Source organism: Esox lucius, chromosome 18, assembly GCF_011004845.1.
Source record: "Esox lucius isolate fEsoLuc1 chromosome 18, fEsoLuc1.pri, whole genome shotgun sequence".
Taxonomy (NCBI): domain Eukaryota; kingdom Metazoa; phylum Chordata; class Actinopteri; order Esociformes; family Esocidae; genus Esox; species Esox lucius.
The window spans coordinates 6,486,869-6,512,363 of NC_047586.1; the positions used below are offsets into that span (position 1 = coordinate 6,486,869).

Below are 25,495 nucleotides of genomic sequence, written 5' to 3' on the forward strand. Positions count from 1 at the left end.
GGTGTCCCTTGTTTGATTTTATTTTTATGCATAGCCTTAGTGTTTGTCTGTCACGCTTGGAACGGTTCGTCGCCAATGACAAGCTGTAGACGTGGCAAACTCACAAACAGATGTGGACCCCAAGCTCCAGGACTCTGACAGATGACGGGTGAACCCCACCCCACTAGAGAGCAGCAGAGGCACTTACACTATTTAGACCTTCTGGAATATTGTTTTTAAATATTGTTCCTCTAAACACTGTGTAACAAGGCTTGCGTTGTTTAAATATGGATTAAAATAATGTCAAAACTGCACTGGCTCAACAGTACGTGGCTCCAGAGCGCAGTGAACAGCCTCGGCCTCTGCCAGCCTTAAAATAGCATCCGCATCACGGCTCTCGCCATCCAGCAGATCCCTCACAGCTTGCCCTTGCAGACCTACCAGTACCTGCCCACACACTGATCAGAAGACCTCGGTCACCGCCGTCGACTGGCCTCCAGTTGTACACTCGAGAGAGAGGGACGTCAAGACACAGCTGTAGGAGCACGGTATTACAGGTTTTAGAACGGCCCTCGTCTTTGGTGTCATTTTGTCATTGACACTGAAGGTCACCCATCACATTTGTAGGCAATGTTCCCACATTAGTGGTGACCACAATCCACACCGTACACCGGGATTTCTGATTTGCTCAATCAGAAATCACCTTTACCTTTTAATCGTGCTCCCACGTGGATCGTTGAACTCTTGTCAACCGCTGCCTGGCGTGACTGAAAAAGGGAAAAGTGACTGCGGACAAGCGGTTGCCAGTAACTACATCCTCTTGTACATAAAAGTGAATTTATTAATCTTCCACAGGCATTAATGTAATAGCTGGAAATCAATACGAATTTCTTGGCACATAATCATTACATTATTTAGGGTCCCAAATGGCACCCTTCACAACGTAGTACACTACTTTACCAGAGCCCTTAGTCAGGAATAGTCAGGGTCAGACTATTGCATTTGGGACCCCCAGAGCAGCGACCTCAATTGTCCTTAAAACATATTTTTGGGAAAACGACTTAACTCCCGCATTAACAGATTCTCCAAGTTTTGTAATGTTTATCACAAGGCCGAACTTTGTTTTGTTCACATTGAGAATGAGGGACAAGTTTTAAAAGCTAATTTCACAGAAATTTGCCATGAAACACGATTTTGGTCAGGGGGGTCCCTGGGGCACATGCATTGCATGCCTGTCCTTAAGAAGACCTTCAGAGTAGTGAACTGAATGAGGAGGGCAACATTTGGGATGTAGCCATTTTGTTTTGGCATCATATTTTAACCAAACAAAAATGTAACTCAGCTACGGTCACATCAACACCGGAACGGACGGACGAACGCCACCGATCACCACGCACAGCGTTGACACACATCTCAAACAGGAAGTGACATCATTTTTGTACAGTGAAAAACACAAAGTAATGCATTTTGTTCAGATCTAAGTCTTTTCTAGCCATTCAACCAAGCTGGAGAACTTGAGAACCGTCCTCCGCTTATGGCGCAACGACCACCTTGGTACGAAGGTTTGGCGAGAAGAGTTGTTTTATTATCCTAGCAGTGACACGACCTGGTTCTGGTACGCGGTTTAGTACTCATCATTTCAACCGAAAACACACCACAAGTAGAGGCTACTAGCCTGGCTGACTCCTGATGGAACAAAATCTACAATTCTGTGGAGGAGTCGGAAGCTTGACTTTGGTCCCGGTCAGGTGCAGTCGAGACTGGCGGTCTGTCGGCTTGGCACTAGAATAGCTTATTTCAACAGGTGGGGGGAACAGGCCCGGCTGGGCACGAGGGCTGGGGTGGAATGTTAGGGAAACAGGAAGTATGGCTTTGGTCCTTTGCTGGCAGTGTGGAGGCTGGGGTAGTGTCCCAAATAGCACCCTGTTCCCTAGAGTGCCTCCTCATTGGCCAAAAGTAGTGCGCCATGTACGGAATAGGGTGTCATTTGGTTGCTTCAATGACTCATGCAGAATTCTCTGCTCCGTCGTTTCGCTACATACCTCAAGGACTGTCAGTGGGTGTGGAGATTTGCGAGTGAGTTTAGCGAGGCACGGGTCTCAGACTGAGCTGAGTTTGACCAGGCCCCTGACCGAGTCCTCGTGCAGAGAGTCCTGGCTGGCAGGGTCGTAGAGCTGGGCCGGGTTCAGGTGGCCTCCGTGGGCGGCGAAGGGGAGCACCAGGGAAGAGGGGCCCAGGGGCGAGGGCATCTCTTCTGGGCTGACAAAGTGATGGTGGTGGCAGTGGGCGTCGGGGTCCCTCAGGGTCAGCATGTCCCCCGCGCAGCCCAGGCCGGGCATGGAGGAGGGCAGGGATGGCTGGCTGGGGGCCAGGGAGGAACAGGGGCCACCCAGGGACGTCTTCCCAGAGGGAGGAGGTCCCGCCCTGCCCATCATGACAGGGTCACTGTGAAGCAGGGGGGTGGCGGCTGCCTGCAAAACGAATTTGGTGCTCTGAATGCAGTGCTCTTGGTCACACTGAGGAGACCAGGATAGACAGACGACAAAAAGACAATGTGTGGGGGAGGGGTGATAAAGGGATAGAAAATGCACAAATAAAACAGACAAAAGAGAAAGACGGAAAGATAAAGAGTTAGTGATTCTACAAGAACTAGTGGAAGACAGCATACCATTGCCGGAGTTAAAATGCCATGCAACTGCCACCTCTATTCCCCAGTCAGCTGTACTTGGGACTCAAACAGGTGTCATTTCCGTGTCACGTCCGTTTAAAATGTATCCAAACATGGCAAAAGTTACTTGTTGACAGAACTACCGACTTCAACACACGGCCGGGGGAGGTGTCAATCTGTTTGACATCTAGAAGTATGAAACCAGCGCTGGTAGAGGATCCCAAGACAGTGGGGGGGACGATTCAGCACAGGGAGGGCAGAGGAAAAGCAAGGACGTAACGAAGGAGAGATTAGTAGAGTCGTAGAGGAATGGACAAAATACGGGAAAGGAAACTGGAATAACGGCATGGAGAGACTTGTTGGTCGTCATAACAACCCAGCCGGATTAAGAGAGCTGATTGGCGGTGAGAGCTGACATCATAGCTGTAAGGGGAGCCTGAACACTCCCAGCTAAAAAATAACTTTCGAAAGGGTTCCTCTGTGGGGGTAAATACCCAAGTGCCAACTCAGTCCGGTCAAACACTACACACCTCTCTAGATAATGCATTAAGAACGCTCTCTCTCTCTCTCTGCAACCTAGCATGCGGGTGTGATTCTCTCTCCAACCTACCATGCGGGTGTGATTCTCTCTCCAACCTACCATGTGGGTGTGATTCTCTCTCCAACCTACCATGTGGGTGTGATTCTGGGTGGATGGGTACAGGCCGCTCCCATTCGAGTGTGACAGAGGCTGGGGCGTGTCTGGCTGGATGAAACCTCTTCTGTCGATAAGACTGGGAACATAAGACAACCTAATGTGAGCAGAAGTGTGTGTACCTGCAAAAACATCAGTGTTTCTGCTTTGGTGTGTGTGTGTGTGTGTGTGTGTGTATAGGTTGTTTAATATGGGAATGTATTTGGAAATACACTTGGAAAATATCCAAAAGTAAGCTTAACCCAGGCACCTGAAAATAATGTTTAAAAATGTTTCCAAACTCTGTGGTAGACTATTCAAAATCACTTATTAAAAAGATGTTAACCAAATTGAGGCCTTCAATAAAGACTTTGTATTTGAAAAGACTCCGGACATGCCAGGAACATGCATTTTAAGCAAGATTCTAAAATACATAGTTGAACTCAGGTCTGTCTCATCTGGAAGGGTATATTTGTACACCAGAATCTGTGTGTATGTGTGCGTATGTCTGCAAGTGTGTGTGTGTGTATAAACGGCCTGCTGTGTGTGATGCCTCCAGGCCCGTAACTTCAGAGCAGATGGCAGCCACCTGTCTACGGATAGAGAACAGCCCGCAACACATTCTACCATAGGTAACAGGAAACACGTAAACACAGTTTAACATACCCAGAGGATCCCAACTCCACTGAGCAAACTTTACACCTAACCTAACTCAACTATTACTACCGATTGCTCAACTACGCAAGCTTCATTTTGTTCATTGTGAGGGATTATTATATATATTTTTTTATGTACACAAGTCAGAGCGTCGTTTTCTGAATTATGTTGTTATATACGACCTTTGATCCCTAGGTTGGGGACCCCTAAGCTAGAGAGTAAATTATGAGCTACCCTACCAGATGTTGGACGATGTGACATGAAATTGAACCTGATATTTTATCTATGGAGTCAAATTTATATGAATAAATAAATACACACAAATTTCCAGTACATAACCATGTCTCCACTAAATTGCTAGTACAGTAGGCAGACCACATTATCTAGCCAGACCATAATCGCTTAATACAATAACCAGCCACATGCTGTGACGGAGAACGGAAACAAAGACTAGTCCCACCTACCACGACGGAGAACGGAAACAAAGACTAGTCCCAGCTACCACGACAGAGGACAGAAACAAAGACTAGTCCCAGCTACCACGACGGAGGACAGAAACAAAGACTAGTCCCAGCTACCACGACGGAGAACGGAAACAAAGACTAGTCCCAGCTACCACGACGGAGACAGAAACAAAGACCAGTCCCAGCTACCACGACGGAGAACGGAAACAAAGACTAGTCCCAGCTACCACGACGGAGGACAGAAACAAAGGCTAGTCCCAGCTACCACGACGGAGAACGGAAACAAAGCTTAGTCCCAGCTACCACGACGGAGAACGGAAACAAAGACTAGTCCCAGCTACCACGACGGAGAACGGAAACAAAGACTAGTCCCAGCTACCACGACGGAGAACGGAAACAAAGACTAGTCCCAGCTACCACGACAGAGGACAGAAACAAAGACTAGTCCCAGCTACCACGACGGAGAACGGAAACAAAGACTAGTCCCAGCTACCACGACGGAGAACGGAAACAAAGACTAGTCCCAGCTACCACGACGGAGGACAGAAACAAAGACTAGTCCCAGCTACCACGACGGAGGACAGAAACAAAGACTAGTCCCAGCTACCACGACGGAGGACAGAAACAAAGACTAGTCCCAGCTACCACGACAGAGGACAGAAACAAAGACTAGTCCCAGCTACCACGACAGAGGACAGAAACAAAGACTAGTCCCAGCTACCACGACGGAGAACGGAAAGGAGTATACATTAATTATTCCTGCCTGCGTGCACTGATGGATATCTGGGTTGCAAGCGCTGCTCATTTAGCATCGTGTCTGGCGGTTTGATACACATAAGGGGAGCTATTCTGTGGGTGCTGACTAATGCAGGAGGAGGAGGGGGGGTGTCTGAACTCGCCTGTCAAAAGAACTACGTGTGTGATACTGATCAGTAAAGAATGAGTCGCATTAATTCAGGAAAGTATCTCCCGTTTCAAAACGTGTTTTCCCTACTGAACGTTACGGCGGCGCTGGCAGAGTCCGATCTCACCTGGGGTGAAGGGGGCCGCATAGGGCAGCGCAGCAGTTGGTTAGGACGTTCCCATAGCTGTAGGGGTTGTAGTTGTTTTTCGCCCGCTTGGTCGACCAGGAGCCTTTAATCTGCGGAGAGGGAAACGTGAACACGTAGGGCAGAGGAAACGGAACAGGGCCACTACCTCATTCTCCGACCAAGGTGCACGACCTCACCGGCATGCACAAGATGCACGAGTTAAGGAGGAAACGAGAGTGAAACTCTTGGAGGAGAGTGGCACTGGACCCATAAGACCAAAGAGAGATGCTGTGGTGAGACGTAGGAAAGAGAATGTTGGGGGTCTTCGATCTGACAGATCCTCAGCAGTGAAAAAATAAATCAAGCCAGCAACTGTATTACATGTAGGCCCAAGCGTAAAATGATCCTTAATGCGAGACAAAACTGATATCAGCAGAGACAGATGGAAAGAGAGGTAGAAGAGTCGCAAGACTGGTGTGTGTGTGTACTTACATCCTCGTTGGTGGTCTGGTTGGAGCTGATCAGGTAGGTGTGGAAGCCTGACAGGCCTACGATGGACCACACAGAGAAGAAACAAACCACCACTTCCAGCACAGTGAGACCAACGGAGTCAAGGAAGACAGCAAATAGACACACAACTCCGGTCAAAGGATATACACAAAACATACACACCACTGACTTACATACATGGTCAGTGCATGAAACCTAATGCACATGCCACACACACACACAAATAAATCCTATTTTCCCAAACCAATCGCCCAACCCTAACCTCAATTGTAACTTCTACTCTAAACCCAGATCTTACACTGAAGAGCCTTTTTCCTCACAAGACGGGACAAATGTGTCAAGGTCAAACGTTCCTTTATTTACTACAGGATGATAGTGGGTCTGTGTGTATTATCTGTGTGTGTGTGTGTGTGTGTGTGTGAGCGTGGTGTCAGTGTGATCAAGGCCCAAATGATGCGTGGCAGGTTCATGATTCTCAGAAAACAGCAGGCTGGCTAGAAGGAGACTAATGGAAACAGAAGCCGTTCCTCCCTAATGGAAATTAAACGAGAGGAGACGCCGGAGTTTGCTCAAATTAAGTGAAAACGCCCCCCACCCCTACCCCCTCTCATCAGATTGAGCATGTACGTGCGATTGTGTGTGTGTGTGTGTGTGTGTATATGTGTGTTCCCCTTTTACTGACCAAAAATCCATACAACGATAGCAAACAAAGACATTTTGACCTTGTGGGGATATTTTCAGCAGTCCCTCGCGACGAAAAAGGCTATTTCTGTGTCTTACGGGTTACGTTTCGGCACAAACCCTCTCGTCCAGTCAAAGGATATCTGGCCGGGCTGTCTTTGAGAGCGTTGAGGAAGCCCGACCTGTTGGATCCTGGGGAGAGCAGAGGGGGCCACAGTTTGTTACGTTAAGGAGGGCACCAGCAATAGTCGCTGTGGGCTAGTCGCTGTGAGCTAGTTGCTGTGAGCTAGTCGCTATGCGCCGTCACATCACACGGAACGAGTGCTCCTCAGCCCCGGTCATGGAATGTCTCGCGGAATAATTGTTCCGTTGCCAAGGCAACAGCAGTAAGACGAGACCGTTTGTGCTCCGGGACGCCTCAACACCAAAACGCCTCTCTGAAGGTCCACAGAGCACGCGGCTACATGATGGATGCACAGGGCCTGCACCTTGGAGATCAGTGCTGGTGGACCCAACTCTGGTCCACCAGCATCCCCAACAGAAAGGCTACCTATTGTAGCCCAGGGCAAATACACCTGATTCAAATACATATCAGCGCCTCAATGAGTTTAGCTATATGTATACTGGCCACACAACAGAATAGTATATATTAAACCCAACCAAACTAAGACAAAACTGACAGTGATAGTACTTTTCCATTTCCTTTAGCACGGTATCAAATAAAACATATTGCCAAGCCATGTACATTTACAACACTTGAAAAATAAAATGACACGAATGCTATCGTCTTGATCAAAACATATCAACTATAATGGGGCTGGGTGCCATTTGGGATTCAGATTTATGTCTGGCAGCAAACAGTTGAGCAGGAAATCCCCCATCCCATTCCTTGGCTACACACACAAGAAGCTAAGTAGAAGAACCGACCACAGTCAAGACCCAGAACCCCTTAAGACTTATGCTGTTATCTGTGGGATAACTGATAAAATAAAATTTAAATCCACTCATTATCACCTGTGGAGTAGCTATAACCACCCAGTAAATCCATTGTGGGAATTGGAAACAAGTCGTAAAGCCGTGCCTGGTCTGTCTCTCTGCCTTCAGTGAGCAGTGCCTGTCTCTCTGCCTTCAGTGAGCAGTGCCTGTCTCTCTGCCTTCAGTGAGCAGTGCCTGTCTCTCTGCCTTCAGTGAGCAGTGCCTGTCTCTCTGCCTTCAGTGAGCAGTGCCTGTCTCTCTGCCTTCAGTGAGCAGTGCCTGTCTCTCTGCCTTCAGTGAGCAGTGCCTGTCTCTCTGCCTTCAGTGAGCAGTGCTTCCCGGCCTGGGCCCACATTGGTCACCCTCCCAGGGGCTGAACACAGCGGCTTTTCTGATACTCGGGAACAAGGAGGGAGTGAGAGAAGGAAGGGTGTGGCGTGGGAGGTGGGGGGGTGGGCCGCGGATCGATTTCAAAGCTCACTCCATTACAGAGCGGCCCAGGAGACGGAGCCCCTAAGAGCCACGGAGCTTGTTGTTTATGTGAGGATCCTGTTGACTGTTAAATACACTGGAGAACCTCGTATACACACACGAATAAACACCACAGAGGCAACTTGCCGGAGGTTAGCAAGAAAAGGACAGAAACAGGTGGAGGGGGCAAATAAAGAGTTGGGACCGTGCCAGGAAACACCCAGATTCTAAGTTGGTGGGTACGTATCTCAATGTCAACCTGCGGGTGTGTAGGTGTTCGGCTGGGCGTCACTCACTCAGAATAACGTGCGTGATGACGAAGGCGAAGATGAAGATGGTGAGAAAGGAGAGGGAGAGGATGAAGAGGTAGAAGAAACGGTAGTTCCTCTTCCCGACACAGTTCCCTACCCAGGGACAGTGGTGGTCAAAACGCTCTGCAGAGGAGGAGGGAGAGAGATAAACGGAGGAAGAACAAACACGGGGAAGAGGGAAGCAGATGAAAAGCTAATTCAAAAAGGAAACGGATGCGAAGAGAAAGCCAAGAGGGAACAAGTAGGAGAGAGCAGCTGGTTTAAAAGCCCTACATATGGAACAACTAAAGAGTCCGTCGGCTTCATTCATTAATTTTACCACAGGAGCCGGGGGGGGGGGGCCCAGCCGGCATCTACTCACCAACACAGTTGTCACACAGGCTACAGTGTGAGGCCCTTGGGGGCCTGAATATCTTGCAGGTAAAACAGTACTTGAGTTTTACTGTCTGCCCGTTGATGACCACCTCTCTGATCCGTGGGGGCGGTCTGTACCCCGGACCACTGGAGCCGTTGGCGGCGTCTGTGGATGAAAGAGAAAGGTTTACCTCACGGAGACAGCGCATCCCGGGGCTTCGGTGTGGCACCGCGGTCTATGTCGTTGCCAAGCAGAAGTGTCCACGTGTACAATTGTAACGTAACCAACTGTAACAGGATTGTGAGTTTAATCAACAATCCTACAACTTTTCTGTCAGTTTCTGAAACCAAATGTTTTACCGAGCAAACTCACAATCCTACTGCAGAAATTAATCAAATCATCATTACATTTTTCATAGATAGTGGATATTCCAAACCGTCAGAGCTATATATTTTTTTATGAATCAGAACCAGGTCATTAGGGCCAGATACAAACTCCAGTAGCTACTGGGCCAATTCGACAGCCTCTGATTTTACTTCCCTGACTCGCGTGATAAACAAAACAAGTCACTCCATCACATTGCACTATAACACATATGCCTTCTGAGCCTTGATATTTCACAGTCAGCACATTTCACTGGCATCATATGGCCAATGCAGTTTACAGTGGAGGGCCCCGGGGGGGGGGTGGGGGGTGGCACTGTGTGTACTTAGCATTATTTATCTACTCAGCAGGAACCAGCACTCAGGCATAAACAAACAACGCCTGGTTCTCCAGTTTGGAGGTGGAGGGGGGGGTACACCTTGCTGACCCAGACGGAGAGATTTAATTATCTCAGTGGGTCTGGTAGGGGCGGAGGACACTGCTGTGTGTGTGTGTGTGTGTGTGTGTGTGGGTGGGGAGGGGTCTTGAATGCCGCCCACTCAGCATCCCAGCCTTGGACAACTGTTTTCATACACTGTGCTACTCCTTGTTAACATTTCATTGCACCGTACCACAGGTTTATTGCTTAATATAAATTGAATGTATGAAGTTAACCATCAAGCTTTCATAGGCCGCTATAAAGTGAACTTGGGATCAAAAGCATCGAGCGACATCAGCCATCAATGGAATATCAATGTGGCAAACATCTGTGGGAGCGAGTTTCAGCCTAAATATTTAACCACGGCTTCGTGCGTATGAAAAACCAGACACTGACGGTAACGGTCGTCTTGGAACGAAGCATTCATTATGTATATTGCGGAAAGGGGAGGTGATCACTTGCTATCACTTCAGATGCCATTGGAGTACATAGAGGATTGTTAACGCATCAAACAACATAACTCCGGCTGGAACAGGAATGATGAGCTCCAGAAAAGGACGACACAACAGAACTGACAGAAAGATTTGTTTAACTGCCAGTGAGTTGTGGAAGCGGAAAATATTACAGGCTCCCGAGTGCCAGTGTGATCTAAGAGAGGTTCCCAACCTAGGGGGTTATCCCCAAATATGGGGCGACAATGTTTCATGGAAGACATGGAGAGGGGAAGAGGAGGTGAGGATGCAAGGAACTGACATTTCTCCAAGAAATTAGGTCACTAAAAGTCCACAACTTATTTAGTGCAGGGCTACCAAACCAACAGCTAACAATAACACTAAATATTTTGTAGTTATTCTTTATAAGCATGATTTTAAAGCCAATGAGCACGGATGACTGTGTTTTACCACGCAGCTTTTTCCCCAGTGAGACTAGAAGAAAGCCGTAGTCTGATGCCCAGAGCAAGCAATGTGCAAACTTGGTCTCTCAGTACTTACTCTTTTGTGATTGACATGTTTGTTCCAGAATATGCTGCATCCACAGGAAAGAACACAGTTCCAAAAATACAACCGGATTGCTTGGTGTTCAGCACGGGCCTCTCGTTAAACGTCACAGACTGATTCTAGTTAGCATGCAGCACACCTGACGGAGAACAGGGAGCCGTTTGGGATAGAACTCTCTGGATTCTGGACCGTCGGGGGGGAGGGGGGGGGGGTAAATCAGGTAATCTCCATAGTTACCCATCTGTCTTTCCAGGTCGGCAGCCTCATCAGGCGTGGCGCGGGGAAGAACCCCGGGGTCACTGAAGCTGGCCCGGAGCAGCATCCCCAGAACAAAGAGGAACAGCACCCCTCCAATCACTGGGATGGCTGGAGTCAGGTTGGATGCTAGGAACGGGCAGCTGCAAAAGACCAGGGAGAACCGTAAATGCAGGATTGTTTGCAGGTCAGTTTGCGTAGACTTTTAAGCTTGTGTTTTAGTGCGGTCTCAGTGCGCGTGGTTGGAAAAGTTCACAACTAACACACCTGTTGAGACAGACAGGAATGCTCACACGACTGAGCACTCAATTATTAGATTAAGACGCTTTACAGAAACTACAGTCACGGTGTTGATGTTTCACAAAATGGACAAGACTACAAATGTAACTTTCCAAGTCTGTGACTACAGCAAGGGACCATGCCCTGAAAACTGGATAGATACACACAGTGGGGAAAACAAGTATTTGATAACCTGCAAAAATCGGCAGTGTTTCCCACTTACAAAGCATGTAGAAGTCTGTCATTTTTATCATAGGTACTCTTCAACTGTGAGTGATGGAATCTAAAATAAAAATCCAGAAATTCACATTGTATGATTTTTAAGTAATTAATTTGCATTTTATTGCATGACATAAGTACTTGATACATCAGAAAAGCAGAACTTAATATTTGGTACAGAAACCTATAGACTTTCAGCTCCCTCCAAAGATTTTCTATTGGGTTCAGGTCTGAAGACTGGCTAGTCCACTCCAGGACCTTGAGATGCTTCTTACGGAGCCACTCCTTAGTTGCCCTGGCTGTGTGTTTCGGGTCGTTGTCATGCTGGAAGACCCAGCCACGACCCATCTTCAATGCTCTTACTGAAGAAAGGAGGTTGTTGGCCAAGATCTCGTGATACATGGCCCCATCCATCCTCCCCTCAATACGGTGCAGTCGTCCTGTCCCCTTTGCAGAAAAGCATCCCCAAAGAATGATGTTTCCACCTCCATGCTTCGAGGTTGGGATGGTGTTCTTGGGATTGTACTCATCCTTCTTCCTCCAAACACGGCGAGTGGAGTTTAGACCAAAAAGCTTTATTTTGTCTCTTCAGACCACATGACCTTCTCCCATTCCTCCTCTGGATCATCCAGATGGTCATTGGCAAACTTTAGACGGGCCTGGACTTGCGCTGGCTTGAGCAGGGGGACCTTTAATCCATGACGGCGTAGTGTGTTATTAATGGTTTTCTTTGAGACTGTGGTCCCAGCTCTCTTCAGGTCATTGACCAGGTCCTGCCGTGTAGTTCTGGGCTGATCCCTCACCTTCCTCATGATCACTGATGCCCCATGAGCTATCTGGTCTTGGCCATTGTGGAGAGGTTGGAGTCTGTTTGATTGAGTGTGTGGACAGGTGTCTTTTATACAGGTAACAAGTTCAAACAGGTACAGTTAATACAGGTAATAAGTGGAGAACAGGAGGGCTTCTTAAAGAAATAACAGGTCTGTGAGAGCCGACATTTTTACTCGTTGGTAGGTGATCAAATACTTATGTCATGCAATAAAATGCAAATCTATTATTAAAAAAATCATACAATGTGCTTTTCTGGATTTTTATTTTAGATTCCGTCTCACAGTTGAAGTGTACCTATGATAAAAACTACAGACCTCTATGTGCTTTGTAAGTAGGAAAACCTGCAATATCGGCAGTGTATCAAACACTTGTTCTCCCCGCTGTAGGTACGTATTAGGCCAATAGCGAAACATCAATGTTGCCCAACAGGCAGACGTGTTACAGCTCCACGGGGCAAAGGGCACAAGCTTTTCAAAACCGCCCGTCGCCAGGAATCCATGCCCTCACCACATGCACTGGGAAAAAAAGTCTGCTGAGCCAAGGGACGTTTTTTTATTTATTATACATTTTAGATGCTCAGGTTGACGTTTCCATGAACACATCCGTACGTCACATTAGCCGTGCTCAGTGTTTCGGATCATGACCAGCTGTTGGTTGGGTGTAATAATCTGAATGCTGTCATTTCCTCTGTCTAAATGTGTCGGGTGTCAGGACAAGACGACTGAGGCCCATTTGTAATGGCCTTCCTGGAGTGAAAACACACACTGCCACATAGTCTCCTTTCCTGTTACACTCCAGACTTAAAAAAAACTGTAAAAGTGCACTAAAGAGGGAACGGGACACTATTTGGGACGCTTACATGGACTGAAATCTACAGAAATCAGCCTGAGTGGAAAAAATATATCCAAACATTTCACTCAACTGGCATCCGTAACGAACCTTTCAAATTAAAAGATTAAAATGTTCACATTATTTCAAAAAAATCTACATATTGCCAGTATTCTCCACTTCAAGCCTGACCTCTTGGTCTACAGACACACATTCTGTGTGTATAGCCTTTTTCCATACCATATAGGGCTAAGGTAAAAAAAAGCACTCTATAGGGAGTAGCTTTCGACATGGGACTCAACACTGTTTGCATGTCTGGGTAACTACATGTAGACGCATGTTTTTTTTTTGTTGGAGTGGTTGATCAGGGGTCTGGAACATCTGGATAATAATTATGACTAATTATTTATACACTGCAAATTGACCGCAACCACAACCCAAAAGTATTTTGTATTTAATATGAAAAAAAATTTGAACCTTGATTGCATAGAGCCAAACAAACTGGCTAATTTCATTTGAGAGAATCCTTGGGAAAATACTTCCTAAATTAGCTCAATGTTCTGCTGAAAATCTATGGAAAATTTTGTTTATTATTTTCCAAAAACATTGTGATGCCAAAATGAAAAACAGACCTGCCCACATCCTTTTTCTAGCATGTGACTTGTAGTGTTTGGTCCTAGGGTTCAGTACGAACAAATCTTGTTATTCATGTCTTAATAAGAGGACATTCTCACATCATGATTTGGAAAGATATAAAAAAAAAGATAACTTCAATGACCCGTCTAGACTTTGCTCACAATTACAGAAAGGATCGAGAAGCATCACATCAGTGTGATTCGCCAAAATGCATATCGGCATTATATCCAATGACAAGGGTCTTAAAAAAAACCCAAGAAAACAGCTCAAGGTTCTCCAAAACACCTGGAAATAAAACACACTGAAATAGAGAAATTTTTTGATGGTTTGTCATATTTGGATTTGAAACAACTGCCTGAGGATTACAAGGAGAATGTCGGTCAACTTTTGTTTCAGTGTTCAAAGATAGGGACTTGCCCAATGAGGATGATGGCATTGCACCGAAAAAAGGGATAATAGTCAGAGGTCTGGCTTGAAGTTCACACACAGAGGAAAAGATTTAGCTGGGACATGGTGAAGTGAGTCTTTCTCAATCCCAGTATCACTGTAAAGGCAAGGGCTCTACATTTGGCATATCATTTTTTCTGGTATACCGTACTGAAAAAGAAAGTCTGAGTAAAGTCACAAGTACACAGGGATGATTCTTTGTTTACAAAAACATCTCAACCCAAAAGGAACAACCCAAAACCGGACAATTAACAGGTTAAATTGGTCATGAGTAGGTGCCCAGGGGGCTTTTATTGTAAATGTAACCCAATTATCCAAATATTTTTTGCCCAAACCTCAAGCAGAAAAAAACATCAGACACCTTACTTGAGGCGTTATGCAATGAAATGAGTAAAATTTGCTAATGAATTCAGAAATTGATCCATTCCAAGACACAACGTCCCATTTGTGTTTTCCAGGGCAAATCTCAAAACATTACGACGGTTGTGGGTGTATTTCAGAGATGCTCTTCTGTCAGGTAATAACTTAGCCTCATCCTTAAACAAACACAACTAACAGAAACCAAGTCCCGAACCGCAAACTATTACCACAGGAACATAAGGATAGCTATAGGACTCCGGTCCAAAAAAAAAACACTATTAAGGAACAAGGTTCCATTTTGGGATGCAGTCCAAATCAAACTGGGACAATCGGTGACTCTCCTCCAGTTGCCTTGGAGACGCAAGCTGTTGGTTTGATAGGACACAAAGAGCTTGAGAGGATACTGTTACCACGGAAACGGGAACACTGGGGTGCCATGTTTTGGAAGTTGCTGTATGGAATGTGGGAGGAATGAAAGGCCACAGAGAGAGAAATATGGGTTGGGGGGGGTGTACTGACTGGAAAATATCTGGCAGTCATTTCCCAGTACATGTGAAGACTGATGTCATAAGGTATGTAAAGATGGCATGTTTTGCTATGAGAACGATAAGAAATCTTGTGAAAGTAATGATTTTATACATTTTCAACAGATTACCTTAAACTACACAAAAAAATAATAATACTGTGTCTATTCAAAATATTTTGTGTTATGTAAACTGTCTCTCTTTATTCAGTTCTTCATATTATGTATTACTTGTCTATCAGTTTTATGACTTTTCACAACTGCTCTCACAATAAATGTTTTCTATTTTTAAAAAAAAGGTCCTGTTTGACTGTCAGTGACATAAATGTTTCTGATAGTCAGTATATAATCTGTAGAGTGTCTACATACACACTTTTGGGACTTTGAATTATTCCTCATTATTCTACACACAATACCCTACAATGACAAAGCAAAAACAGGATTAGAAACATTTGCAAACTTCCAGAAAACCCCCCCAAAATATATATATAACATTTACATAAATATTATTTCTAGGATATCTGACATTGAGCTCAGGTGCATCCTGTTTCATTGATCATCCTTGAGATGTTTCTAAAACTTGAACAATTGATTAGACATGGCTTAGAAAGGCACACACCTGTCTATATAAGGACCCACAGTTGACAGTGCAATGACAGAGCTAAAACCAAGCCGTGAGACTGAATGAATTGTCCATAGAGCTTTGAGACAGTATTGTGTTGAGGCACGGATATGGGGGAGGCTACCAAAAAATTGCTGCAGCATTAAAGGTCTCCAAGAACAGTGGCCACCATCATTCGTAAATGAAAGAAGCTTGGAACCAACAACCCTTCCTAGAGTTGACTTCCTCGCCCAACTGGGCAATCAGGGTAGAGGGGCCTTGGTCAGGGAGGTGACCAAGAACCTGATGGTCACTCTGAAAGAGCTCCAGAGTTCCTGTGTGGAGATGGATGAACCTTCCAGAAGGACAGCCATCTGTGTACAACTCCACCAGTCAGACATTTATGGTACAGTGGCCAGACAGGACCGAGGGAAAGATGAATAGAGCAAAGTACAGAAAGATCCTTAATGACAACCTGCTCCCGAGCTCAGACTTGCTGGGCCTCAGACTTTGAAGGTTCACCTTCAAACAGGACAATGACCCTAAAGGCAACACAGGAGTGGCTTTGGGACAAGTCTGTGAATGTCCTCGAGTGGTCCACCCAGACCCTGGACTTGAACCAATCGAACATATCAGCAGCAACTTGAAAGTGGCTGTGCAGTGACGTTCCCCATCCAACCTGCAGGGAAAGCTTTAACATCATAAAATGTTGAGAAAGTGAAAGGGTCTGAATACTTTCCAAATGCAGTGTATATGCTCCTTTTCATTTATTTATTTATTTATTTACAGTGGCGATACATACATATTAGACACTTATTTTTTTATTTTATTTTTACACAAAATGTCAGCGTCAAAGTTATTGACCCCCCCTGTTTCAACACATTTGAATACCCAAGTATACGAGGGGGGAAAAAAACACTGAGCCTTTTTCTAAAATGTTTTATGAGTTGGTGAAGACAGTGGGTGGGATCTGAGACTATTTATACCTAGCCAACAAACATCAGATTCGGTTCCAACACCCCCTGTAGAGAGTCATGTTAAAGCACCCACCACCATGGCCAACACTAACATTTAATTTCAGTCAGATGTTGTCTTGATAGCTTGAAAGTATTATGGTCCCATTTGAAAAGTGTCTGTCTGTAGTCGTTGTTTCACTCTAAATCCAAATTGGGGAGCACAGAACTAATACAACATTTGTGTTTGCCAAACATTTGCCCAAATACCTAAAGATTGTTCTGTATCTCCTAGGAATAGGCACTAATATGGCATGTCCATATCAGAGTAAGTTACTTTTTAAATGCATTTTATATCACTTTAAAGGGCAACTGAACTCACTGGCTTGAACTTGTTTCATAGCTTGTACATTCACAAATGCAGTAGCCATGACAGAAGCCAAATGAGAGCAGTCTTTGGGGTGTGGCTTGATGTGGATGTCCAATTTATTGAAATCTCAACCACATACACCAACAGCCCTCTCTTCTTGTTTACTTCACCAAAACCCACTGGGTGAGAAAGTCATTGAACCCTCTCCTTTGACTCTCTTCTAATGGGTTTGGAGAAGATGAGGATTGAATAAACAGCACGCAAAGAGAAGGCTGTAGGACTTAGCTCAGTTCTCTGATTTGTTATTTCACCAATTAGCTTAAGCTTACTTGCTTCGGGCATGTTCTGATTTCATATGGAAAATGACCACCCAATGCATGTTTTGTTCACTCTCAAAATAATTAAGATATCCAAAAAGTGCACTGTGTACTCAGATCGTTTGATGAATGGTAAGAGACGTGTAAAAAAATATATATATATATATAAAAAATACATTTGACAATAGTCCTTATGTCTGATACTCTTGTAGCTTGAATTGATGTGCCCACTGCATGTCCCAACAGGAGTTCAGAGACCTTTGAAAGATCCTTGAAAGGGGAGGTAAATTTGTGCCAATTTTTAGCTAGCAGTCCAGCCAAACTAAGTAAAAAAAGGGGGGGGTCCTTGGTCAGTGAGGTGGCCAATACCCCAATGGCCCCTCTAATAGAGCTTCAAATGTTCTCTACACAAATGGGACCACTTGCCAAAAGAACAAATATCTCCGCATCACTCCATCAATCAGGCCTTTATGGTAGAATAGGCCTGAATGCCAAGCGCTACTTAGGGTGAAAACAAGGTACCACTCATCATCTGGCTAACAACTTCACTACGGTGAAGAATGGTGGTGGGAGCATCATGCTATGGGAATGCTTCTCAGTGATAGGGACTTGTTGACTGGTAAGTGGTGAGAGAAGGATGAACAGAGCAAAATACAGAGGTCCTTGAAGAAAAGCACACAGGACTGTGGTGAAGATTCAGCATGCCTACAATACAAAGCACACAGCCAAGAAAACCTGGAGGGTTGAAATCCTTGAGTGGCCCAGTCAAAGCACAGACTTGAATCCCATTGACCATCTGTGGGGAGACCTGAAGTTTGCAGTTCAACAAGAAGACTCAAAGCTATATTCGCTTCTAGAAAGTACAGAATAATGTTTCTGAATACTTAAATAAATTAGACATTGTATTTTTATTTTTAAAACCTTTGCACAAATTTCTACAAATGTGTCTTAGCTTCTTCATTATTTGGTATTGTGTGTAGATGTATTGCATCTACACACAATAGATGTATAATGTGGAGAAAGGGATGGTGTCTGTATAGCTTCTGAATGCACAGTAATACATATACACTATGTAAACAAACATGTATTATTTCCCCCCTGTAAATAAACATGTATTAGACATACTGCATGCTACTTTTCACTTGATTGCCAAGGGCACTGATCAAATCCATTAAATGAGAAACATAACAAATGAGGATAATTTGCCGCTTAAAAAAAAAAGAAAATACAGCTATTCGATACTCCTTCTCATCTGTGTCGTGCCATATGCACCGTTGAATCCTACGTGAGTTATGTTCAGGTACTGCATGTGATACTTCAGTGTGATATGCACTTACTCGAAAGCGAAGAAAAGCCCGCTGGTGACCATGATGAGGACCAGGGTCAGGTAGAAGACCCCCGTCTGTCTCGCCATCATGACTCTTCCATTACAATAGAATCTATTTCTGCCAGGGAAGATCTGCCACTTCCTCCGAGGAGTCCTCTTCTTTTTGTGACTTAAAGTCTCCATAGGCGACGAGTTCCTCGTGCAGATCTGATTATACTGGCATTCTCGCACCGGCTCGTCAAGTCCGAGATGCATCAGTAAATAGCGCACCTTTCTCGGTTATACAAAGAATCAAGGGAAAGCAATGTGAGTAAAGATAATCCCGGCGGTTGTTCCAGAGATACTCATTTGTCACAGAAGTGATGCAATGCTGTTAGAACAGGGGCCATCACTCTACACATTGCAGTAGTGAAGTAGGCACGATGACGATAATTATTTCAAAGAACAAAACATACTTTTTTGTAACAAGGTTCCATTTTCTAACAGACATTGTCCTGAATTTGATCAGCTTTGCCACTGTGTCGGAGAAAACAATCACTCTCTCAATTGTTTAAATAACACTTCCATTGTTTGTTTGTTTTTTAAACTATGTAGCCAGCACTAGCCAAGGTGACCGGCTAGTTATATAAACACAATAAAATAAAAACCGAAAATGATTGCCACTAATACCGTTATTTGGGTGTCCTTAAAAACATTTGAAACAATAATTTCAAATAGAAAGCTCAGAAAATGTCTCAACCAATCAGACACTCTAAACGCATAATAATGATTTAAAAAATCCAACGAGGATATCCGCAAAATAAAACACGAGCATTTTACTGCAGAAAGCGTCGATTAAATTTTTTAGAGGTGCAACTGCTCTTGTAGCAAACCGCAAATGCGTATCCACGTTCTTCATAGGTTGGAAGCAAAATGTAATTAACATCACATTCTAACAGTTCTCTTGATTCGGTAAATTATTTACTTCTTAGTTATGTTGTGGAAACAAGCAATCCTATGTCCCAGGTTTTGAAAACGTGAACATTTGTATCACCACGACGCCAGCTCGCCACTCACGTTTACGTTGCCGCTGCCTGTACTGTTGATATACCTACGTGAAGCTAGCCACAATAAGGGTTTAGCCCTAACACTGGACTTTCAGTTCGGCTTTTAAAATAAATGTCCAATATTTAATAATACTAATAGTGAAATCATGCCAAATGTACACAGCAAAGCAGTTGCCAATACATGGCAATGCATATTAGCGGTTTATAGTAACATACACAATTTGAAAGAGACAGTAATCTCTTTATCATAAAATTGCTTGGATTAAGAACAAATATAATTTTGTGATTCTGAATTAAGCACATGACCTAATTAATTGTCTTAAATAAGGAAGTATGAATTCTGCATAGCTATTATTGACCACTAATTTATTTTGCAGCCAGCAAAACACTCAACCTATGTCAACTGTAAAATTAGTGATTAAAACAAAGACCTCAATCTTATTGGTAGGGAGACTTTATAAAAAGAAACATCAGTATTAATGACTGAAGAAAATAGCCTTTGCTTACCATTAGACACCACATGCACAGATTTAAGACAATTCCAGTAAGAAAAATTCCAGTACTGAAATGGATACTTTTATTTTGAAAGTGAAAACAATACATATTGTAGATAGGTTTTTGGTACGGTAGCACATGCGCGCGCACCTTAACTACGTGCACGCGCTGGCACTGCCATTGTAGTACTAGCACTACAGATAGTTGCAAAATGTTAGAAGGCACTGTATGTTCGATGAAGTGTGTTACTCTTTAACTTAAATGTACATCGTAATGTTCAACCGCTTAGCACTGAAAAATTATTCAATGCATGTTTGATGTTTTACAAGAAAACTGGTCCTTATTTGTTTATGTTTTTGTAAAAAATTAAAAATAATATATATATCCACGAATTTGCCGAGATTTATTGGCCTGCAAGCACGCGCAGTCCAACGTAACACGACCGTTATACTTGATTTTGTGCCATCTAGTGTGATTGAGGAGTGTACTTTCTACCGGATAGACTTATGTATATCTTCATAGTTAAATATCTTTCATTATAATAACGTTGTATACATCTACATTTTTACGTATATATTGTGCAGTACATAGCTTCTTAGTTGATCGTTCTTAGTTGAGCAGACTTGATGTTTCCACCGGAATTCTTTAAGTGACGGACAAAGACAAGATGTCAGTTGAGAAAGAAGGCACGAGTTTGAATGTCACTACTGAAGTTGTGACAGAAAACAATGACAAACTACAACTTATTAAAGGCAAGCGAGTGCTTAGTTTGACAAATTATTATTTGACTGTTTGGACCGATAAATATTATACTGTCCGTGTATGAATTGTTGGTTAGCGAGTAACGATAGCATTAGCAAATGTCTTCACCCTGACAGATTCAACCCCGGAGAATGCTCGAATCGGAATACTACAGTTTACTCACACAAGATTCTTGTGACTCATTAACTAAGTTTATATTAACCTATTAATCATTTCCAGGTGCAGCTTTCCTGACGACTGTCGCTTCTGCCGGGATGATAGCAGGTTTCGGCTCCACATTAGCGTTGGTTAAAAAAAAGAATCCAGGGTGGTTTACCAAGGTACCTCAAGTTATAGCAAAAATTAAAGCACAGACTTACACCTCGGAAAGTTACATACATGCCCGTTTGCAAGTGATACGTGACATGCTGGTGAATCGTAAACATAATTAAATATATACTGTACATTAACACTCTAAAAAGTATTGCATTCGTTGGATATAACCTTAATGCAAGGCGAGCACCACGGCCAATAAATCTGTTTTTTTTATGTTAATTTATTACACAGCACAAAGTTGTGTGCATATTCTGCTTGGTTTTTGCAGCTTTTGGTCTGTTCCTACAGAATTGCTACACTGGTGGCAAAATTGTAATATACGATAGTCTCCCAGTTGGAAGTGTGGTGTTATTGTTATTTGAATTACAGTGCATGGGTACTGTAGCATTGCGTGATTGTGGAAAAGCACAGCTTCTGTGTCTGCAAACATGCTGTAATGAAAAAGGGAGGGAGCATGATGAAGACGCTCAATATCAACCACATTTGAGCCTGCTGGTGCCTGACCTCCCACAAGGAGTCACTAAAATGCAGTTAGTATGCCGCAACCAGGATTTGAACTCCTGGCCACAATGACAAAGCGCGCCCTGCAAGGCAGTACGTTTGCACTGTGCCACTTGAAAGGAAATAGCAGGGCAGGTTTGTAATTATGGAAGTTATTCTTCCTATATTTTCCTCCGATGAGAAACACACTGAAATGCCTTGTTGCTTCCCAGACAAACTTGGGATAGCCTCATTCAATTAAAGTGCTTTGAAAAAGATGCTTATGAGCTCCTCCCAGGACACAATTGCAGGCAGGATGTGTGTAAAACCTTACATTGGATGGCCACAAACAGACCCTTATTGCCTACATCAAGGTCATGGGGAGTAGTAGTGCATTGTGGGCCGGTTTTGCAGACAGATTAAGCCTAGTCTAGGACTAAATAATCAGGGTCTGTTTTTTTGTTTTTTTACTCCTAGAATAGGCTGTCCGTGTAATCTATTTTGTTTAGGGACCAGGGATTTCATCAAAAGTAGTGCACTTAGAAGTCTGCAGTTAGGGATGGTGGCTAAGGGCTAACAAGCAGTCTCAAACACAAACCGCTAACATTATTACCCCTTTAATGTAATAATTTCCATGTTTTTTAAGTGGCCCGCTTATTAGATTAGCTATTTTTAGAGTTTGGTGAGAGTCGCGCAGTTGATTCTAGAGGACTACGAGGCTGTCCGAGATGCTGCGCTTGTGGGATCTCATCAGTTTGCATCAACCGCCGAAACCAATCAACTGCCTTAGCCCAGTGCTGGTACAGTGTTTTCCACCCCAACTCCAAGTCGAGTTTCTCCTTTTGTTTAGGCTATTCTTCTAATAGTTTTTTGTTGGGGGGGGGGGGGGTTACGCTGCACACATTTGAGTGACTTGGTGTCACGCTCAGTAAAAGAAATCATAAGCTACAGCAGCCCTTCACTGCAAATTTTCTGTTAAAAGCTTAATATGTGAGTTATCATTATTTATTTTTTGTGGTCTTTACAGACCTGGATGTTTAAGGTCTGGTCTTTGCAGTGTTTCACACTGCATAAGTGACAGGTTTATGGTCCGTCAACCATCTCTGGTCCTGAAGCTACATTCCTCTACCGTTTATCTCTGCCTCCCTTCGCTAGAAACTCCTAAGGCAACCAGACACATTCCTTGCAACACGCTAAATCTAATGTGACAACTTTGGACTGCATACTTGGCTGAGATGGTGTTTACAAAGACTGACCCTATTCGTCTTAAAAATAGACTTAAAAAACTAAACAAAGGCACCACTGTACTGCTCTGTCCAGTGTTGCTAAAACAGATACACTCAGGATCTGTGACTGTCCCAAGTGGCACCCTGTTCAGAAACAGCGAAGCACATCGGGATGACAGAGCCATTTGCGATCTGACCTTGAAATCCAGGGCATGTTTACAGAGTTCCTCAGTCAGATAAGTTACAGTTCACTGCGTGGCTTCCCCCCCCCCCATCCCAAACCACTTTAAATGAGGTTTCCTACTACACCATTTGGGCACACTGTGGAGAGTAACTCTACTGGGCTGTCAATAGTAAAAAAAAAAGATTGAACCATGCGTAAAGGTCCTTGGAGCCATCTTGATAATTGTAGAATGATAAACATTCCTCTAATAGCTTGCCTGCGTGTTATATTAACGTGTATATAACGTGTGCGTGTTCACCAGGGAACGATGCCAACGGTTGCAGTGCCGGAGACGGGGGCGTCCCTGGCTCTCCGGGCCCTTGGCTGGGGCTCTCTTTACGCCTGGTGTGGAGTTGGCCTGCTCGGCTTGGGGGTCTGGAAAGCCATGGGGGTCCATAGCGTACGTATTGACCGTCCTTAGCCACATTATCTTGCTTGTATTGTTCCATCCAGGGATATCTTTGGCTGGGCGTGTATTTTACAACATTGTATATTTGCCGATGTCCTTGTCCCAACTCAAATCACATCCATGATTAACACCAAGAAGTGGGTGCTCACATTACATGATGTTTCCCTAGTTAATGCTCCTTTCAGTTTCTCAGTTGTTACAAAAATAAAAAATTTGTTCCGACCCTAATTGTGTTTTATATGCCAACAACTCAGAGCCTCGTAGACCCCTTTACACTATACAAGCAACACCCAACGTTTCTCGCATGTCAGGTCATATTTGGCATGTCAGGAGAACGGATCAGAAAATGATACCTCTTTGACCAGAACACACTGCTTGTTCCAGCATTCTAGTCCAGGTTTTGGGGATTTTCCTCCAAGCATTAATCATTTGGTTCCAAATGCTGTTTTAAGTTCTGCACGTCACACGGGTGTCTCACTGACAGACAACAGACGATATACAGTCCTGTATTATAGGCAATGTATGCTTAATGTGGCCATATTTCACCTATACACCTACAACATCAAACTTCTGTCTTGACAGCTAACAGAATTCAAGAAGAAGATGCAGACAATTTTCCCGGCTATTCCCAAAAACGAGGAAAGACCTGAAAACTCGCTGGAATGGGACTCTCTCTTCCAGTCTAAAGAGGACTGAGGAAAACGACGGGCCTAGCATTCGCTCTCCCTCTCTGGCTGAGGGCAGCATCTAAGCCACTGTGGAATGGTCTCTGAGCTCAATAAGACTCATCTTAAGCCAGTGAAGAGAGTACCTGCCTGACGCGTCAGGAATGCCCAGGCTGTTGGGAGCGAGGTTTCATGGGTAACATCCCTTGGGTTATGTGTCGTTTTAATGTTTAAACTCACAAAAGTCCTGGGCGGTCTTTTACTAGGACAGTTATCTTATATGCCGCTATGTTGGTGTTATTCAGCTATACACTGTCTGCGATTCATTTTTGGTTGGTTCATGCATTACCTTATGAGGGCTCACGTTGGCCTGCATTCATCGGAGAGCGAGATGCTGTGCTGGCTTCCTGAATACACCGTCTAAAATGTCAGCAGCAGGCTGTTTTGAGTTTACCGCAGAGTTAACGACAAACTCTCGGGCTAGTACAAACATAGGCAGCCAGACCCTGGCTTTCTGATATTTGTGCATCATGTCTGGTGAAGAGATCTTATGACTTAGTGTAATTTCTCATGAAGGCCACAAGATGGATTGGTTATCTTCACAGTCTGTCAAGATGTAATTATCACTTGGTTTTGCTCTGCGATACGTCAAATGAGTTTGTGGTTTTGAAAACGGCGCAGGCTGTACAGAGGTCTGGCTTTTCGTGAACAGACTGAACAATTGTCCAATGCAACACCTATAAATAAATGTTTGCCATCAGCGATTCACATAAAAGACAAGTATCAAAGCAAGAACAGACATCTTCTTAAACCTTCTGGCTCACTGTACAACAAGGACTGTGTACAAATTCTCCAAGCGTGTACGTCATCCTTAACGTGTTGGTGAGACCGCTGCCCCAGACTTTTTGTGAACATTGGTGCCTTAAAGTAGCCTACGTTTCAGAACGTCAGAGTCAGTGGTCACAAGCTGAGCTTCTACGTATAGGGATCATCTGCTGGGATGTTATTTTTGTTGTTCATATTTTTATTCCATGTCTGCTGTTCTAAATAAACTTGTCTTGAGATTGGTTTCCATGCATGTCATTTACAGTATGCTTTTATCCAGGGTTACAAAGGCCTGAATAAAATCCAAACGCAGGTCAGGTATTGTGGCTTTTAAAGGCGATTTCCAATATAGCCAGCACATGCAGTGGGCTCTCCGCGGAATGCCTTTTAAGCTGCAATGCCTATTCCTCGCTTTTGGATTTAATCTAGGCCGTAGTCATGCGTTACATTTTACACACGGGTGGTCCATCAAAACCACTTTCCTGGCTCTGTGAAAACAGTCCTACAATTTTTCATGTTTGGTTGTGG

At 44.1% G+C, this 25,495-nt stretch overlaps 2 protein-coding genes across 6 annotated transcripts; one reads left to right on the forward strand and one right to left on the reverse strand.

Annotated features, from left to right (window-relative positions):
- Positions 1 to 100: 100 nt before the first annotated feature.
- Positions 101 to 19,605, reverse strand: zdhhc14 (zinc finger DHHC-type palmitoyltransferase 14). Of its 5 annotated transcripts, XM_020056244.3 has the most exons (10): positions 18,532 to 18,776; positions 10,813 to 10,973; positions 8,782 to 8,940; positions 8,406 to 8,543; positions 6,807 to 6,855; positions 5,965 to 6,067; positions 5,473 to 5,582; positions 3,318 to 3,420; positions 689 to 746; positions 101 to 514 (listed from the first exon to the last, which is right to left on the reverse strand). In XM_020056244.3, the coding sequence occupies exons 1-10, from the start codon at positions 18,774 to 18,776 to the stop codon at positions 504 to 506; spliced, it is 1,137 nt and encodes a 378-aa protein (XP_019911803.2). In that variant the 3' UTR covers positions 101 to 503. The 5 variants fall into 5 exon arrangements, with proteins under 5 accessions (XP_019911803.2, XP_019911801.1, XP_010881024.1 ...); XM_020056242.3 differs by lacking the exons at positions 101 to 514; positions 689 to 746 and adding an exon at positions 801 to 2,495; XM_010882721.4 differs by lacking the exons at positions 101 to 514; positions 689 to 746 and adding an exon at positions 2,079 to 2,450.
- A 901-nt stretch (positions 19,606 to 20,506) lies between these two features.
- tmem242 (transmembrane protein 242) lies at positions 20,507 to 25,209 on the forward strand. Its single transcript, XM_010882723.5, has 4 exons — positions 20,507 to 20,814; positions 21,044 to 21,144; positions 23,331 to 23,468; positions 24,060 to 25,209. Exons 1-4 carry the CDS (start codon positions 20,730 to 20,732, stop codon positions 24,171 to 24,173), a joined length of 438 nt encoding a protein of 145 aa, XP_010881025.2. The 5' UTR covers positions 20,507 to 20,729; the 3' UTR covers positions 24,174 to 25,209.
- Positions 25,210 to 25,495: the final 286 nt, after the last annotated feature.

Excerpts from the sequence above, each read along its gene's own strand:
- zdhhc14 (XM_020056242.3), bottom strand. The coding sequence starts at position 18,776 with ATGCATCTCGGACTTGACGAGCCGGTGCGAGAATGCCAGTATAATCAG. Across the intron at positions 8,544-8,781 it reads CCTGTGTGACAACTGTGTTG|AGCGTTTTGACCACCACTGT; the intron begins GTGAGTAGATGC and ends CCTCCTCTGCAG. Across the intron at positions 5,583-5,964 it reads ACCAGACCACCAACGAGGAT|ATTAAAGGCTCCTGGTCGAC; the intron begins GTAAGTACACAC and ends CCCTCTCCGCAG.
- tmem242 (XM_010882723.5), top strand. The coding sequence starts at position 20,730 with ATGTCAGTTGAGAAAGAAGGCACGAGTTTGAATGTCACTACTGAAGTT. Across the intron at positions 20,815-21,043 it reads CAAACTACAACTTATTAAAG|GTGCAGCTTTCCTGACGACT; the intron begins GCAAGCGAGTGC and ends AATCATTTCCAG. Across the intron at positions 21,145-23,330 it reads ATCCAGGGTGGTTTACCAAG|GGAACGATGCCAACGGTTGC; the intron begins GTACCTCAAGTT and ends CGTGTTCACCAG.